Genomic DNA, 18,408 nt, shown 5'->3' on the forward strand with positions numbered 1-18,408 from the left:
AGGGAGTTACAAAAGAGACAGTTTAGTTCCATTTTACCTCAGAACGCCTTGGGAAAGCAGTGAGAGTGGACACGTAGTGACCAGCTCCCTGGGAGCTCTCTTTGTCAGGAAGGCAGAGCAGAGGAACAACCAGGTCCAGTTTGATACACCCTTTCCTTACCTTGGACCAGGTGAGTGGATGGCTGAGGACCCCTAAGCTGAGAGAGCTGCCAGTTAGGAGGCTCCAGGTCCATTAGCAGGCAGAGACTTGGAATGGGAGAGGTGGCTAGCCGGGAAGGAGTTGAGAGCCTGGGACCGGTAGTCGTGTGGCATGGAGGAGAAGAGTGTTACAGAGGGAAGAATTTTGTTGCCCCCTTGGAACCAACGCAGCTTCGGGTGGCAGAGTAGCGGGTCCCAAGAGCTCCAGAAACCAGGAGGGGACCATCACACGAGCGCACAAAAAGGAGGAAGCCCGCAGGCTGCCCTACCAGACCTCTACCCTGGTTGGGAACGACCGGAGTCATTGTAGTAAAGACCAGCATCCTGGGTGCGACATAAAGACCTGTGAGTAAACAAATCTGAAACCCGCAACCCAGTGACTCTGACTTTGTTTGTCGTCGCCTTGTGATCCGGTGATTCCCAGTAACCCGTTCTCCCTCCCGGGGGCCGCTCCGCCTGTGGGGAGCGATATCATCCCTGCTGCTCCCCAACATCTTCCCCGGCGAGGTACCCTGCAGCGGCGGCCTTATCCCTGGCCGTATACCACAGGCGGCGTAGTCGACTTCATCCGTTCCAGTCCTGGAGGGGGAAATTCGGAGGAAGGGTCTGGAGCGGAGGAGGCTGGAACCGCAGTTACACTGTAACCGGTGACTACCTCTCCAGGAACAATCCTTGCTTGCCCCTTTTACTGTGCACCATGGGGCCACGGAACCGGGCCAGGCCACAACCTCTGCAAACCACTGGCCCGGTGATGAGTATACAAGGTATAAGCTCCTATTTCTGCTCCGTCGGGTGTCACACTTGTTTTACATGTATGTGTACTATGTGTAGTCTTCTATACGAGAGGTCCAAAGCATCATCCAAGGGACCTTACTGTCATTGAGATAAGCATGACCCCTTAACCCACTGATTGGCGGCAGCGGTCATATGAAGTCTGACACCATCCCTGCTGGCATTTCAGACAGCAGTTTTGCGGCAGGGGGATATTTTAATTCTTATTTTTACGTAGAGAATAACTAATAAAAAATGAAAACCTGGAAAACCCCTTGAAATAAAAACAAAATAGTACAAAACAAAACATGTGACAAGCTGAAATCCTGCCACCATCACACACAGGCGGACATGAAAGGAGAAGTAAGGTCTCTCCACAGTGTCAGGCACTGTCCGGTCACGTGGTGCGGACCCAGCCGCGAACATGTTCTTCCGTAAACACCGGCATCTGCTGCGGACAGCCAATCACAGCGCTCGGATCCGATGAGGAAGTCACTCTGTAACCAATCGTACGCTATTTGTTATTCACGAACATTGGCGCTACGTAGCCGGCGCTACGGGAACTTCCAGCCAATCAGGTGTCCGGTCTCATCACTCAGTTTTTCCCCTGCAATTGAATCAGTATCTGCAGCGGCTGATGAGAGTCCGGCACCTCCGGAGTCAGTCAGTGTGCGGCGGGGAGCGAGCGCTGCCGGAGAGCGTCCATGGCGTCCTGGAGGAGAGCGGACTGCCTGCAGCATTCCTCCAAGGAGAGGTGAGGAGGCGGTGCACGGGGCTGCACTGTACACAGACACACATGTAATGCAGCTAGAATGGTATTGTGTGTGTACAATTATATTGGGTGTGTGTGTATATATATATATATATATATATATATATATATATATATATATATATATATATATATATATATATAGCGCATGATCTAGTTCCATTAGTGTTGCTCATTCTTCCCAGTAACACCAGTGGGTTCCCATACTGACCCCTCTCACACTGTGCATTCTCAGTGGTCCCATCTGGTCTTACGTCTGAACCCCCTGGGATTGGGACATGTGCCAATGGGGTTGTTGACTGTAATGGGGCAGATGGAGTCACCGCGCTCTGTTTCGCACCATTTTGGGGTGAATTTGCCTCCTGGAAGAGTACACCCGGGGTCCATTGATGACAGCGGACCTCCTCTATTCCAGCTTCTTATTGTACCAGCTCCTCTAATCTTAGAGAGCCCCTTCTAGTTTGTCTAGAGAAGCTCTAGTGACATGGACACCGGTAACACAATGTATAGTGACAGCGTAGTAAAACTCGGCTCGTAGCGGGAACGTTTTTGGGTACCATTAGTGTGGAAACTGCTAGCAATCGCCCCTGCCCCCTGTAAAGTAGTCGCAGTGGTTCTTCCCAATAGAGTGGTGGGTCGGAGACAAGTGGACTTTCCCAAGCTACAGAGCACATGTTACTGATGGCCGTGTAACTCCAGCCATCTGGGAGGGATTCGTAGAGACTGTGAGCGGCCATCACAGTGATGGAGCTGTTTCTAGCTGACGGGTGCGGTGCTGGGTGTCATTTCCACATTGGACTGATAGTTATGACCTCCCAAGGATAGATCATCCACATTATAAGCTCAGAAAAACTCTTCTGTAATTTTCGAGGTTTGGGCCCCATTTCATTAAAGCAATTGTTCCAGATTTCCCCAACTCCGCCAAAATGGGTGTGGTGGGGGCGGAACACTATAGATGGTCTAATTCCTGACTAACTGGCATTCCCTACACCACAAGTCATACTCCGGTCAGGGACTAGAGTAAGATTTCTGGTCTGGTGCAAGGCGGTGCCCTCTATTCTACATAGGCTCCAGATTCATGAATAGGTGTGCACCTTGTATCAGGAGCGTCTGACACCACCATGTCCCCACATCAGGACCGTTGAGCACATTTCCGATCTTGATGAATCAGGACCTTTGTCTCTTTGGAATGGACTTATTCTTTCTGCTGTGTCTCAGCTGACCACCTCTCTTTCCATAATGCAGCCTGCTGTTATTTCTTAGGTAGGTGATGCCCCTGATCGTCCACATGATTTCCTTTCAGCGTTGACAAGGGGTCAGCGTGGTCCCTCTGAATAGTCTGCGATTACAAGGTTACACGTGCAGCGATCTCTGATGCCCCGCTTGCCATTGCACCTTTCTATTTTCGCCAATTTTAGCTTTTTCAGCAACAGTTCTTCTGTGTGATCGGAGCAGGTGGGCCAGCCTTTACCGCCCATGCACATCAATTAGCTTTGTGTTCTTGTCATGCTAGGTCACCGGTCGTCCTTGGCCACCTGAGAAATCAGTAACGGCCCTGACATTTTGGAGGTGCTCTCACAGAGTAATCTCAATTTCACCTCTGTCAATCTCCCCACGCAGGTACCAGCAAAAGGAATAGAGGAGGGAGAGCAACCTACAATGCAGAATCACATGTCACAGCATGAGCCGTCAGCCGGGCACAATACACTTCCTATATGATGAAATATTATTTTTTTGGTGTCGTCATAGAGAATATTATCTCGTCCTATACAGATTTGTGTACTACTGTGTATTAGGCTCTGTGCGCACTAGAACTTTTTACCCGCGGATTTGCCGCGGAAATTTCTTGAGAAATATCTGCAATCTTTGTGCAGACATTTCCCAGCAATTTCTATGAAAAAAAAAATAGCTGTGCGCACTTGTGCGGATTTTTCTCAAGAAATTTCCTTGAGAAGAATTTCTCGAGAAACTTTCTTGAGAAAATGAACATGTCCATTATTTCCGCAGGTACCCTGCGGATTTCGGCAGTACAGCCTGCAAAAATCCGCAGGGAACCACCCGCGGGAAAATCGCGGCAAATCCGCATGCGGATTTGGTGCGGATTTTTTCCGGAGGTCCGGAAATCTTTCACTCCCAGAAGTTTCTCAAGAAATTTTCTTGAGAAACTTCACATTTCTAGTGCGCACATAGCCTTAGTGTAAACTTGGTGTTGTAATAGCCTGGATATAGTGTGATGATTATGCTGCTGAAATATTCTCCAGTGCAGTATACGATCTATAAGGTGAGTACGTCATACATCAGGTGCTGAGCCCACGCTGTACCTGCTGGATACCCGTTGTTACACAGGCTGTAATGGCCAAGACCAGAGTTTAACCATTTAATTGACACTTTTCCTAGTGCACATACGCCTCAGCACTAGTGATAAGCGAGCGTGCGCGTTACTCGATCGAGCATCAAAGTTGAAAAAAGCTTGCGTTTCCCATTGACTTCTATTATACTCGATACACGATTGCTCGCTCATCACTAATCCGCACCCATCTCCGCCTCTTCCCCACGTTCTGGAGCGGCCTGAAAACAAGCTCTCATACTGCTTTGTGGATGGAAAAATATAAAGTTATGGCTTGTGAAAGTGGAGGAAAATTAAGGTGCGAAACCAAAATTGACCTTATCTTTCGTTTTATTAGATGCGCCGAATTATAAGACACACCCTAAATTTAGAGAGAGAAAAATGTGGTCCGTCTTATAATCCGGTGGTGGAGCGGGGTCACAGAAGGTAGGGGCGGTGGTGGAGTAGGGCAATGCTGCGAGCGGTGCAGCAGGTATCCTGGATGCTCGCTGTGAGGCAGGAACATCCAGAAACTGTTGGCGGTGCAGGCTTCAAAGAAATGGCGCCCATAGTCAGCTCAATCTGCGCATGCGCCATCGCCTCAATGGTGAGCTGAGATCTCATCTGTGCGCTATTTTCCTTAAGTCCGTTGCTGGGAGTTCAATGGGCCAGAGACGGTGCGTGCGCAGGTGAGATCCTGAGCCGGGAGCTAAATCTGTGCACACGCAGACTCCATGCGCCATTATTTGTAGCCCGCACTGCCAACATTTTCAGGATGGCCCCTGCCTCTCCGCCAGCAGCATAGCCTGCAGCATTGCCCCTGCCTCCTGTGACCATTCTCTACCACCCCCTTTAAGCTACATTCAGTTTATAAGACACACCCCTCATTTTCCTCCCAAAGTTTTGGGCAGAAAAGTCTTTTTTTTTATAATGCGAAAAATACAGTAACTGCCATAGAAAGGTGTGTGTTTCGATGCCAAAATGTAATTGTTTCATAGTGTCTAAGGTTTTAAGTCCATCGAGTTCAACCCGTGACCAGACCTAACATGTTATCCAGAGGAAGGCAAAAAAAATCCCATACGACACAATAAGCGCCACATTAGGGAAAAAAAATTCCTTCCCGGCTGCACATACTCCAACTAGTTCCCTGGATCAACGCCCAATCACAGAATCTAGTGCACAAAACCGGAAATATATTTTTTCAAGAAAGGCATCCAGGCCTCTCCTAAATTTTATTAATAAATCAACCATTACAACTTTATAAGGCAGTGTTTCGTAGTCTCACTGCTCTTACAGTAAAGAATCTGCATCTGTGATTATAATTAAAGTTCCTTTCCTCTAACCGTAGTTGATGCCCCCTAGTTTCTGCAGTAAATTTTAGGGGATTTTCGGCAAAGTTTTCCAAATGCTTTTAAAGGGCACATTAATAGTAATTGTCTTAGTGAGTCATTACCCTTTATTATTAGATGGGGGTTTTCAGTTTTTTATGCAAAAAGCTTAATCATGACTAACGAATGTTTACTTTTCTAATCTACTTTCTTTTACAATTTCTGATTAGTTGCCAGTGAACAAGAATAAAATAGTTCAGACTAGTGCTGCTGAGAAGCTGTAATGACTGTATTCAGTTTACAAGTATATTAGTAAGTTGTATATAATAATCCTTTAAAGGGAACCTGTCACCAGATTTGGGGCATATAACTTGCGGCCACCACCAGTGGGCTCTTATATACAACATTCTAACATGCTGTATATAAGAGCCCAGGCTGCTGTGTAGAACGTACAAATCACTTTATAATACTCACCTAATGGTCGGTGTGGTAGACCGACGGATGGGTGTCTCCGTTCTCTGGGTCCGGATCCTCCTCTTTCAGCCATCTTTGTCCTCCTTCTGAAGCCTGGATGCATGACCCGTCCTACGTCATACACACTCGCCGGCATTGAGGTCCTGTGCAGGCACACTTTGATCAGTCCTGAGCAGGGCAGACCAAAGTATTGTAGTGCGCCTGCGCAGGACCTCAATGCCGGCCTGTGTATATGATGTAGGATGTGTCATGCATCCAAGCTTCAGAAGAAGGAGGACAAAAATGGACTAAAAAGAGAAGGCACCGGACCCGGAGAACAAAGACACCCATCCAACCGGTCTCCACCGCACCAACCATTTAGGTGAGTATTATAAAGTGATTTTTAAGTCCTACACAGTGGCCTAGGCGCTCTTATATACAGCATGTTAGAATGCTGTATATAAGAGCCCACTGGTGGTGGCCGCAGCTTATAGGCCCCAAATGTGCATGCTGCCTGACCTTTAGTCCATCAATATCAGATCATGGGGGTCAAACACCCAGCACCCCCATTGACTAGCCAAATTTAAACAACATATAGAGCTGGGTACCGCGTGGCTTCATTGTTGATTAGTGACCAAATTCACGCATCGGCAATGGTCTGACTGGCCACAGGACTCGACCTGAACTCAAGAGCCTCATCATATGTGCCTAAGAGACTCAGGAGACCAACGGCCGGTCTGTGCATTACTGATAAAGTACGGACTGTGAAACGCGTATGTGTGTATTTTGCCTGAGACACCAGAGCTTCCAGTGTTTCTTCCTTTGCACATTTGCTAATAGCAATGAACTTTCATAAGGGTGAGTAATGGTTTGCATTAAGTGGCGGTCTCCTGATGTAATCTTTGTCTCCAGTAATAAGCGCAGTATGTTTACATCGGCTTATCTCCCTCAGATCAGCAATTATTGTTGAGTTAAAGGCAGAGCTTTTTTGAGAGAGACCAGTCCCCTCCAGTCACATGCAGAAGGTCAGTCTTGTGATCCAGAAATAAACCCAGGGAAATACAGAATGGACTTGAAATAACAAAATCTGTAGTGTTCTATACGTCATAAAGGACATTAAAAAAAAATTGTGCTGCAGAAGACTAATTTATCATGGTTTGCTGTGTCACATACAGTGTGCTGCCCCCTGGTCACCGGTCGAGCCTAGATACAAGCTCACATTTACGTAATGAGAGAAACTGCCTTTAAAGGAGTTTTCCCACTTATACAGACATTACAACATGTGATCGCAAATTATTAATTCTCTGAGGTAAAATTTTTAAAAACAGGCAGAGATATGCTTTACCTCAAAAACAGAATCCGATACGATCCCATGCTGTGCTATCTGTATGCTCTTTTTGTTTCCTCCCCGGCCCAGGAGATGTGGTATGATCAGGTCATGTCCCTGTACGGTCAGACACAGCCATTACACAGTACAGAGCTAGGACACATATATAAGATTGTCAGCACAGGAACATATTTTTTAAACACATCCAATTGTGATCTATTGATTAAAATCAACTTAGAAATTAAAGGGGTGGTTCACCCATATTGATTATTGGCCACAACGATGTTATGTTGAGAAACAAGGTTTCTCTCAAATACCTTTATGTTGGCAATAGTGCCTGTGAGTGGCGCTGTTACGGACCGCTCTTCCCCATAGCCTGACTCGGGGATCCGGTGATGTCATGTCAACTTCCTGTTCACGGGATAGTACCGCAGCCGGCCCCAATCTCCGTGCGTCACTGTGCTTTTGGCAGCGTTTCACTGCTCATAACAGCCCAGAATCTCCCTGCTAACTCATCCTTCACTGCAGAGCACTGCAAGCAGGAGAGACGCTGGGCTGTGAGGAGTGGTGAAACTCCGCCCACGGCCCTGTGACTCATGGAGACTGGGGCCGGCCGCGGTGATGTCAGATGACAGTGGGACACCTCAAGTACCTGTGGCGGAACACACACCGACACACATCAGATCACACACACATCAGATCGCACACACACACATCAGATCGCACACACACACATCAGATCGCACACACACACATCAGATCGCACACACACACATCAGATCGCACACACACACATCAGATCGCACACACACACATCAGATCGCACACACACATCAGATCGCACACACACACATCAGATCGCACACACACACATCAGATCGCACACACACACATCAGATCGCACACACACACATCAGATCGCACACACACACATCAGATCGCACACACACACATCAGATCGCACACACACACATCAGATCGCACACACACACATCAGATCGCACACACACACATCAGATCGCACACACACACATCAGATCGCACACACACACATCAGATCGCACACACACACACATCAGATCGCACACACACACACATCAGATCGCACACACACACACATCAGATTGCACACACACACACATCAGATTGCACACACACACACATCAGATTGCACACACACACACATCAGATTGCACACACACACACATCAGATTGCACACACACACACATCAGATTGCACACACACACACATCAGATTGCACACACACACACATCAGATTGCACACACACACACATCAGATTGCACACACATCAGATTGCACACACACACACATCAGATTGCACACACATCAGATTGCACACACACACACATCAGATTGCACACACACATCAGATTGCACACACACACACATCAGATTGCACACACACACACATCAGATTGCACACACACACACATCAGATTGCACACACACACACATCAGATTGCACACACACACACATCAGATTGCACACACACACACACATCAGATTGCACACACACATCAGATTGCACACACACACACACATCAGATTGCACACACACACACACATCAGATTGCACACACACATCAGATTGCACACACACACACACATCAGATTGCACACACACACACACATCAGATTGCACACACACACACACATCAGATTGCACACACACACACACATCAGATTGCACACACACACACACATCAGATTGCACACACACACACATCAGATTGCACACACACACACATCAGATTGCACACACACACACATCAGATTGCACACACACACACATCAGATTGCACACACACACACATCAGATCGCACACACACACACACACACATCAGATCGCACACACACACACACACATCAGATCGCGCACACACACACACATCAGATCGCACACACACTCACCACATCCAGCGATATCGATTACTTCTGAGCAGCATAAGGACCTGTGACACTGTGAAGTGGAGCTCCAGCACCTGCGGGTGGAACGCATGGAGGACCCAGCGGTGCAACAGATCGTAGGGACAAGAGAGCAGAGTCCCCTGCTGGCTGGAAGCAAGTGGTATCACAGAATCTGAGTGTGTGCTACGCGATTGTATGTGCAATCTCTCGTGTATGATCTGATGTGCGTGTGTCGGCCAGATGGAGGGGAGGAAGGCATGCAGCATACCTGCTGGGAGGAGCGCCCTACGAAGATCACAGGATGACTGTTAGGCTATGTGCGCACTAGAAAAGTGATTTTTCTCATGAAAATTTCTTGAGAAACTTCTGGGAGTTGAAGATTAGCGCACCTGCGGTAAAAAAACGCACCAAAACCGCGGGAAAAAAAGCATGCGGTTTTGCCGCGGTTTTTCCACAGGTTGGTCCCTGCGGTTTTTTTATGCTGTAACTGCAATAAATAATATAGATAATAGATAATCGATAGACAGACAGATAATGGATAGAGGAAAAGATGGCTAAATAATTAAAAAAAAAAAAAAACGGCGTGAGGTCCCCCCATCTTTTGTAGCCAGCTAGGGTAAAGCAGACGGCTGCAGCCTGCAAACCACAGCAGACAGCTTTACCTTGGCTGGTAATCTAAAACAGAGGGCACCCCACACTATTATTTTACATTAAATAAATAATTTAAAACAAAAAACGTGGGGTCCCCCCCCCAAATTGGATCACCAGCCAAGGTAAAGCGGACAGCTGTGATCTGGTATTCTCAGACTAGGGAGGTCCACTGTTATTGGACACTCCCCAGCCTAAAAATAGCAGGCCGCAGCCACCCCAGAAGTGGCGCATCCATTAGACGTGCCAATCCTGGCGCTTCACCCCAACTAATCCCGTTGCCCTGGTGCGTTGGCAAACGAGGTAATATATGGGGTTGATACCAGATGTGTAATGTCACCTGGCATCAAGCCCTGGGGTTCATGATGTCACGCGTCTATCAGACACCTGACATCACCAACCCAGTCAGTAAGAAATAAAAAAATGGACAACAAAAAAAGTTTTATCTGAAAAAACACTGCCCAAAACATTCCCTCTTTAACCAATTTTATTAAAAAGAACAATCAATTCCACGTCCGGCGTAATCCAATAAGGGGGGGGGGGTGTCCCACTGCGATCCATACCATAGTCACTGTCCCAGTCAATGAAGAACAGAATGTTCCCCATTGGCTGGGAGAGCAATGCAGTGACCTGAGCTAATATCAATAGGTCAGCCCAGGTCACTGCAGGGGATGCTGAGCGCTGCTTTCAGGAGGATAGATGAGATCATTACCTGCTGTGATCATCTGTACTGCTGACGTGAGCGCGGTCACTGACTTCTATGCCCGCCGCGTTGTCAGCAGTATCGCGAGAGGCCGTGACATCACCGCTAGTGACAGTCTCGGGCCGCTCGCAAGACGGGCATAGACAGCAGTGACCGCGGTGACGTCAGGAGGCAGGAGATTGTCATAGCAGGTAATGATCTCATCTCACCTCCTGACAGCAGCGCTCGGCATCCCCGCGGCTGCACGCACTGCAGGGTGTCAGTGTCTGCCTGCGTTGCAGCGTGACAAGCTGCTGATAATGCGGGCAGACACTGACACACAGCAGTGCAGGCAGCTGCGGGGCCGGAGCGGGACACAGACTGCACGGGCACCTGGAGGTCACACGGAAGTGCTTCTGTGCGTCGTCCAGGGAGTGTGACGTGTGTGTTTACTCTTCTCCTCTTCCTGGCATAATGACATCACTCCCTGCAAAACCGCAGGGAGCGATGTACATTACCGCAGGTAAATCGCGGCTATACCGGGGGTATACCGCACATGATTTGCTACCTGTGGTATACCCCCGGAATTTCGCGATTACATTAGTCAATGGAGTGAAATACCGGGGGTATACCGCAGGTACCTGCGGAAAAGAAGTGACATGCACGTTTTCTCAAGAAATTTTCTGAAGAAATTCTTCAGAAAGAATTTTCTTGAGAAAAAAACGCAGTGTGCGCACAGCTATTTTTTTTTTCCCCCATAGGTTTTGCTGGGAAATGTCTGCAGGAAGATTACAAACATTTCTCAAGAAATTTCTGCAGCAAAACCGCAGGTAAAACCGCGAGTAAAACGGCCTAGTGCGCACAGGGCCTTAAGTATGACGGTCCTAGGAAGGGGGATCTGCGTTTTTATTGGGGGGTAAACTTACCTTCTACTGTGTTTTCCCCAAGAATAAGCCCTTTCCTGAAAATAAGACCTAGCGCTTTTTTGGGGGCAAAAAAAAAAAATGTAAACCAGTGTCATATTTTTGGGGAAACAGTGTAGCATGCACCATCTGTATCACCGTATACCATCCGATTTGTACAGATAGATAGCAATTTAATAACTGCTGCTGCATAAAACGTATGGAATACAGATGAGAAGTGACCCCCTAAAGCTGCTACATGTCCATTTTATTTTTTTTTTTCGGAAACATGGATGGAAAACACGTACAGCACTCAAGTAATAAAAATGCCGTAAAGCATTCTCTCTCTCATTATTTTGGCATGTGGCAAATATAAATGATTTTGGTTCCTAATTGACCTAAAACGGGAAAGGTTTAATCAGATTTCGCATTTCAGATAGTGAGAAAAACATGCAGACGTGTCTTGTCTTTTTAGATAGTGTATATAAACTTCTGGTTTCAACTGTATATGGCATCATTTTATATATAGTATTACTATTGTGCAGGATCACTCAATCAAACTCCTAAAATTCCTAGTGTGTATCACTCAATATTTATACCTTTTTAATATTACTATATATATATATATATATATATTTTATTTTTTTTTAATATGGGGAACCAATAGAAGCCGCTAATTGTAATTTAAGAGGATCAGTTCAGAAACCACAGATACACAGTTCTTCATATCTCATTATTCAGATCTGTGGCTTTGCATGTTGCAATTCATTCATAAGACTTTTATAGGAAAACACAGCATGATACGCGTATAATGTAGGGAAAGGAGGAGAAAGCGCCATGCCAGCACTTTGTCAGGGAATCACGGTGGTTAATTTGGTTTTAAAAAATAACATGCAAAAAAATAAAGAAAAATAAAAACATTTATACTGTATTTTTTTGGATTTTAAGATTCACTTCTCCTGCCAAAAATTTGGGAGGAAAGTGAGGGGTACGTCTTATAATCTGAATGTAGCTACCCGGGGTGGTGGATAAGTGTTGCAAGGGGCCGGGGGAATGCTATGGTGGCCGTGCAGGGACTGTGGTGTCTAGGCTGGTGTGAGGTCTGCGGAGGCTGGTGCTGGGGCGGCCATGCAGTGTTAGCAGCTGTGTGGGGTCTGCACGTGGTCTTCAGCGGCTGGTGCTGCTGTGCGGGGTCTCTGGCGGCTTTACTGACACTGTGGGTCGGGCAGTGAGGACTTCAAATAATGTCGCCCGGAGTCGGCGCATGCGCAGTTGGAGCTCTTGGCGCAAGCTCTCATCTGCGCAGGCGCCGCCTCGAGCCCATTGATCTCCCTCCAGCGGGCTTCAGGAAAATGGTGCCCGGAGGTGGCGCTTGCGCAGATGAGATTTGGCTTGCCATTGAGCCTAGAGCTCAATTTGCGCTGACTTCGGGTGCCACGTCTTTGAAGCCCTTACCGTCCGCCGCTGCCACAGCAGCCCGAGCCCCACACAGCTGCCCCAGCACCAGCATCCGCCGCAGCTCGAGCCCCAGCCCCTGCACCAGCACAGCCTCCTTCACCACCGCTACTGCCCTTCTCCGGTAAGACACCACCAAATTACAATTTTTTTTTTTTTTATTTTTTTTTCACCTTTTCTTTCTCTGAATTTGGGGTGCGTCTTATAATCCGTTGTCTTCTAAAATGAAAAATAGTGTGTGTGTGTGTGTGTGTGTATAATATTTTATAGAGGATGGTAAGTATAGGTGTCGGCTGAGTCAGCCGCTGTCAGTGCTGCTTTCCCACCTCCCTGTTGACAGACCTGAGCCATTAATAAGGGCTCTGGATTGAAGATAGATCCTTACTGCTTTCTTAAAATGAAATTAAGCCTCTATTTACTGCACCCCTCCAGCTACATTTACCAGAGCAAAGAGAACCGCAGAATTGGGGATTGTATGAGACAAATGATGTAACCACATGCATGAAATGTTACTATTGTTGTTTTACAGTAATTCGCTTACAAAGTAAGGCTGGTTTCACACTTGCGTTCTTTTCCTTCAGTCGCAATCCGCCGTTTTGGAAAACAGCGGAATCCGTTAACGGGTTCCGCTGCTTCCCACAGACTTGTATGGATGACTGATTGCGACTGATGGAGCTGCGTTGCTTCCGCTGGCCAACGATGCATTGCTTCCGCCGGGCGGAAGGAACGCAGCATGCAACGTTTTTTGAGCGGCGGAAGCCTTTATTTTTTCACTGCGCATGCTCATCCTTTTTTTTTTTTTTTTTTTTTTTTTTATCACAGAAACTTTGTTTTGTCTCTCGGTGGCCGAACGATCAGCTGAGCGCCCAGCAGCCGGCTTTTGAGAGCGCTCAGCTGAGCGGCCGGCTTTTGAGAGCGCTCAGCTGAGCGGCCGGCTTTTGAGAGCGCTCAGCTGAGCGGCCGGCTTTTGAGAGCGCTCAGCTGAGCGGCCGGCTTTTGAGAGCGCTCAGCTGAGCGGCCGGCTTTTGAGAGCGCTCAGCTGAGCGGCCGGCTTTTGAGAGCGCTCAGCTGATCGTTCATAATAGTCTGCCGCCGGTGAAACTGGAAAAAAAAAAAAAAAAGCAGATTCCGTTGTTCTGTACGATCTGTTGCATCCGTTGTGCCATTATGTGCAACACATCCGTTGCATCCGTCACACAATGAAACGGATGCCGTTATACGCAACTGTGAAACTAGCCTAATGTAAATGATGGTGAACACGATCTGTGTATTGTCAGTGTTACTAGTTTTTGATGTATAATGAATAATGCAGATCTCATGGTACATTGTGTATTTGTTACATTTTTCAGGTTTTCTTTGTTACTTTTGGACTTGGAAGAATACTTTTTTGAACAGCATATAGCACATCACATTACTAAAGCGGGGGATGCGACAGAAAGGTAAGGCGGTATTAACATTAGAAGAGCCAAAAAACGATGGAAGTCTGCAGATTGCTCAGGCTGTGTTCACACCTCTGTGATTACCTCTGACACTCCCATAGGTTCTTCATGTTGGGTTTCTCTGCATCATGTTCATTTATCTCTGTATTAGAATACATGTATGTATTAGAGTAGGCAATGAGTGCCACTGTGTGATCATAAAAGGGAATATGGTGGAGGCTTCTGACACAGGTGCAGTATATCACAAAAGTGAGTACACCCCTCACATTTTTAAATATTTTATCTTTTCATGGGACAACGCTGAAGATATGATTTAATAGAATGTAAAGTAGTCAGTGTACAGCTTGTATAAGGGTATGTGCTCACGATCTGTACATGCTGCTTCCTGGACGCAGCATGTCCTCTCCTGCGTATCCATGAGTGCTGTCCGCAAGAGACCACAGCGGCCCGTTCCCACAATCAGGGCTCAGACAACTGGGGACTTTCTCTCTGTTCTCCATGCGGAGAACACTCGCATCTATGCAGCAATAAATTGACATGCTGCGGCTCGGGAAGCTGCACCGCAGGTCAGTTTACACTGCGGGAAAAACAAGCACACTGCGCAGGAGATTTGTAGAAATCCCATCCACTGTGCTTGTACTGTACAATGCAGCTTTTTGGATGCAGGGAAAACACGTTGTGTCCAAAATGCTGTGAACCCTGATCGTGGACACGCAACCTAACAGTGTAAATATGGTGTGCCCTCTAAATAACTCAACACACAGCCACTCACTTTTGTGATATATTCTATATGTTGGGGAATACTCCTAATACCTCCGATGTAGCCAAAAATGAGATCAGTGTCAACAATCCTAGCAAGATTGAAGCGCCCTGAGGACAAATGACGTAGCTTAGTAGCTTAGTGCAGGTACACCGCTGGGCAGCACAGAGGACACAAGCTCGCTGAAATCATCCTTCCTAGCATCACATCCTCCTGTATAAATGGAACATGTGCTGCCAAGAACAATGGTGGTGTTTTGTATTATCAGTCGTTCTGTAGACATGGGTAGTCCACTCAGCCTGTCTAAATGGGTCATTCAAGGGAATCTGTCACCAGGTTTTTGACACCTAATGTGAGAGATGTATAATGTAGGGGCAGAGGCCCTGATTCCAGCGATGTCACTGAGCTGCTTAATGTAGTTTTGATAAAATCACTGTTTAATCAGCAGTAGAATTATCAATAGAGGACTACTTGGTGTGCTGCAGGTAGTCCAGCATAATTATGAGCTCTGTATAACTGCTAGATCTGCAGCAAAAAAACCCATTGATTTTATCAAAATGATAGCAAACCTCTCAGTAAGGCTACGAACACACATCTAGCTTTTCTGCCGTTTGCCGGATTCGGCGCGATTCCGTACACTGTGTACAGTAAAGTGGCTGCGCGACAAGCTCCTATCATGTGCTGTCATGTGACCAGAGCATGTGACCAGGAAGTTACAGCGCAGCCACTGTACTGTATAGACTGTACGGGAGCGCGCCGGATCTGACAAACGGCAGAAAAGCCGGATGTGTTTTCTTAGCCTTAGTGACACATCGCTGGAATCGGGGTCTCTGTCTCTACATTATGCTGCTCTCAGATGGGGGAGGGAAAACCTGGTGACAGATTCCATTTAAAGACCACAGAGGAGCAAAAATGTAACAATTGTCGCTCGTTTAACGTCACCTCGGCTAGTCTAGATGCACCTTGAAACTCATTTACTCTGTGAAATTGTCATTAAAACTGCTCCATAGATAATGAAAAAAAAAAAACCCACGAGTCCACTGATGAGAATTTATATTCTAAAATATAAACAAATTGTGGCAATACAGCTTTATATAATAAGGATTGTGAGCTGTGAGCACTATACTCTGGTCATTGACATGTACCCTTTTTTTTTTTTTTTTTTTTCTTTAAGAAGCGTAAGCGGATCTCTGAAATTATGTTCAAAATGCCTTATATTTGAACCTGATAAAATTGAAGAGCCTGTACTCAAGGTAAGAGTTTATGGATAAACCTTGAATCCGAGGAGTGTAGCTCTCCTGATGTTAATTAGAAGATCTTGGAATAATAATAATTTCCACAATTGGATGTGTTTAATAAAAATGTTCCCGTTCTGAGATGTTTTATATATATATATATATATATATATATATATATATATATTAGTCTCTGCTATGTACTGTGTAATGGTGTCTGACTGTACAGGGGACAAGGTATGATACCACATCTCCTTGGCCAGGAAAGAAGTAAGCGTATGAATACATTACAGCATAGGATCACAGCTGATTCTTTTTGTGAGGTAAAACTAAAAAAAAAAAAATTTACCTCAAACAATAATTTTTGATCCCACGCTGTGCTATCTATATACTCATTTTCTTCCTCCCCGTCTCAAAAGATGTGGTGTGATCAGACCATGTGCCTTTACGGTCAGACACATCCATTGCACAGTACAGAGCAGGCACACATATATAAGATTATCTCAGCACAGGAACATTTTTTTTAAAACCCAGTTAATTGTGGAAATTATTATTATTCCAATTTAATGTTTAAAATCAGTTTTGTTTGTGGGAAAATCCTTTAAGATATTTTTTTTTCTTTCTCCTCACTGGCTGTTACAGATTGCATTGCGAGATTGCTCAAAAATTGAAGTGGAAGAGGAAGATCTGTTCAGGAAGTATGGACTTTAGTATCTGCTTTCACTAAATAATGCTTTTTATTCAGCATATTAATGGTGTGTTACATCTCTGCCCCTTTTTTCCCCGCATATTTAGCAACAAGAAAAAAAGATTTTCGGTTGTATTCAGTCAGGTAAGGATTATGTACTGACAAGCAAAGCCTCATATTGAAGTATAAAAGCGTGCTCCTCCATTACTGTGTTCATAATGACACGCTAATAAGAACATGTCGTCAATTATACAGTCTCAGAAAACCCAGAGGAGGGCAGAATTCGCCACATATTTAGTTTACTGTTTGATCTCAAGCAATCCATGGCTTTCTGATGCTCAATATATGTATGAGTTTCTTCCAGCAGTGCTGATGTTCCCAGCAGGCGACGTGACATTGTTGTCACAAGACCACTGCAGCCCATCCGTGGTCACTGATTGGCTGCAGCTTATCAATATTTTTTCAGAGCAGATACTCTTTGACAAAACTTTAAAGAATACAGCAAAAAGTGTTGCTTGCCCACTGCAAACAGCAGTGTCAACATTGTTGCTGCTGGAGATGAGTATCCATTGCTTTTATTTTCCGTGGGGCACTGATTTGGTTAAGCAGAGGTTTTCGAATTGCTAAATTCCCTTTTAAAGGGAACATGTCGCTAGGTTTTTCCCTTATAAGCTGCGGCCACACCAGTGAGCTCTTATATACAGCATTCTAGAATACTGTATATAAGCAACCAGGCCGATCTGTAGAATGTAAAAAAACACCCTATAATACTCACCTAGGGGGCGGTCTGGTTTGATGAGTGTCGTTGCTTTTGGTCCAGCGCCTCCTCCATCTTGTGCGATCACAGTCCTCCTGCCCAGCCTCGTGTTCGTGACGCGTCCTATGTTATCCACACAGAGGCCTCCATTGTGCTTCTGCGCACGCACTTTTGATCTGCATAGCTGAAGGCACAGCAAAGTACTGTAATGCGCAAGGAAAGGTCAAAGAAAGCCCGCGCATGCGCACTACAATACTTTGATCTGCCCTCAGCAGGACAGATCAAAGTGTGCATGCACAGGAGCGCAATGGTAGCCTCTCTGTGGATAACCTAGGACGGATCATCCACACACGGCTGGGAAGGATGACTGTGATTGCACAAGATGGAGGAGGCACCGGACCGAGAGCATTGACACCCATCGGAACAGACCGCCCCTCCCCCTAGGGGAGTATAATAAAAGCTGGGGTTTTTTATGTTGTACAGAGCGACCTGGGCTCTTGTATACACTATTCTGCAATGTTGTATATAAAAGCTCACTGGTGGTGGCTGCAGTTCATAAGGGAAAAATCTGGTGACAGGCTCTCTTTAAAGTGTTTAAATTTTGACCCCCAACATTAGTACACAGATGATCTACCAAGTGTGATCACGTTTTAATTCCTCATGTTACTTTTGGAAATGTATGAGCAAATTAATTGTTAGCAAGGATTGCTGGGGGGAGGCGGGGGGCTACAGTC

The 18,408-nt window shown here is 46.1% G+C and overlaps 1 protein-coding gene across 1 annotated transcript in view; it reads left to right on the top strand.

The window, feature by feature from the left end:
* Positions 1 to 1,542: 1,542 nt before the first annotated feature.
* The window catches only part of NSMAF (neutral sphingomyelinase activation associated factor), a 180,542-nt gene continuing 163,676 nt past the window's right edge, over positions 1,543 to 18,408 (top strand). The window contains exons 1-5 of the mRNA XM_075316032.1: positions 1,543 to 1,723; positions 14,145 to 14,234; positions 16,169 to 16,247; positions 16,872 to 16,927; positions 17,025 to 17,061. Coding sequence (XP_075172147.1) covers positions 1,674 to 1,723; positions 14,145 to 14,234; positions 16,169 to 16,247; positions 16,872 to 16,927; positions 17,025 to 17,061 — 312 coding nt within the window. The 5' untranslated portion in view covers positions 1,543 to 1,673. The remainder of the gene's footprint in view (positions 1,724 to 14,144; positions 14,235 to 16,168; positions 16,248 to 16,871; positions 16,928 to 17,024; positions 17,062 to 18,408) is intronic.

Source organism: Anomaloglossus baeobatrachus, chromosome 6 (genome assembly GCF_048569485.1).
Source record: "Anomaloglossus baeobatrachus isolate aAnoBae1 chromosome 6, aAnoBae1.hap1, whole genome shotgun sequence".
Classification (NCBI taxonomy): domain Eukaryota; kingdom Metazoa; phylum Chordata; class Amphibia; order Anura; family Aromobatidae; genus Anomaloglossus; species Anomaloglossus baeobatrachus.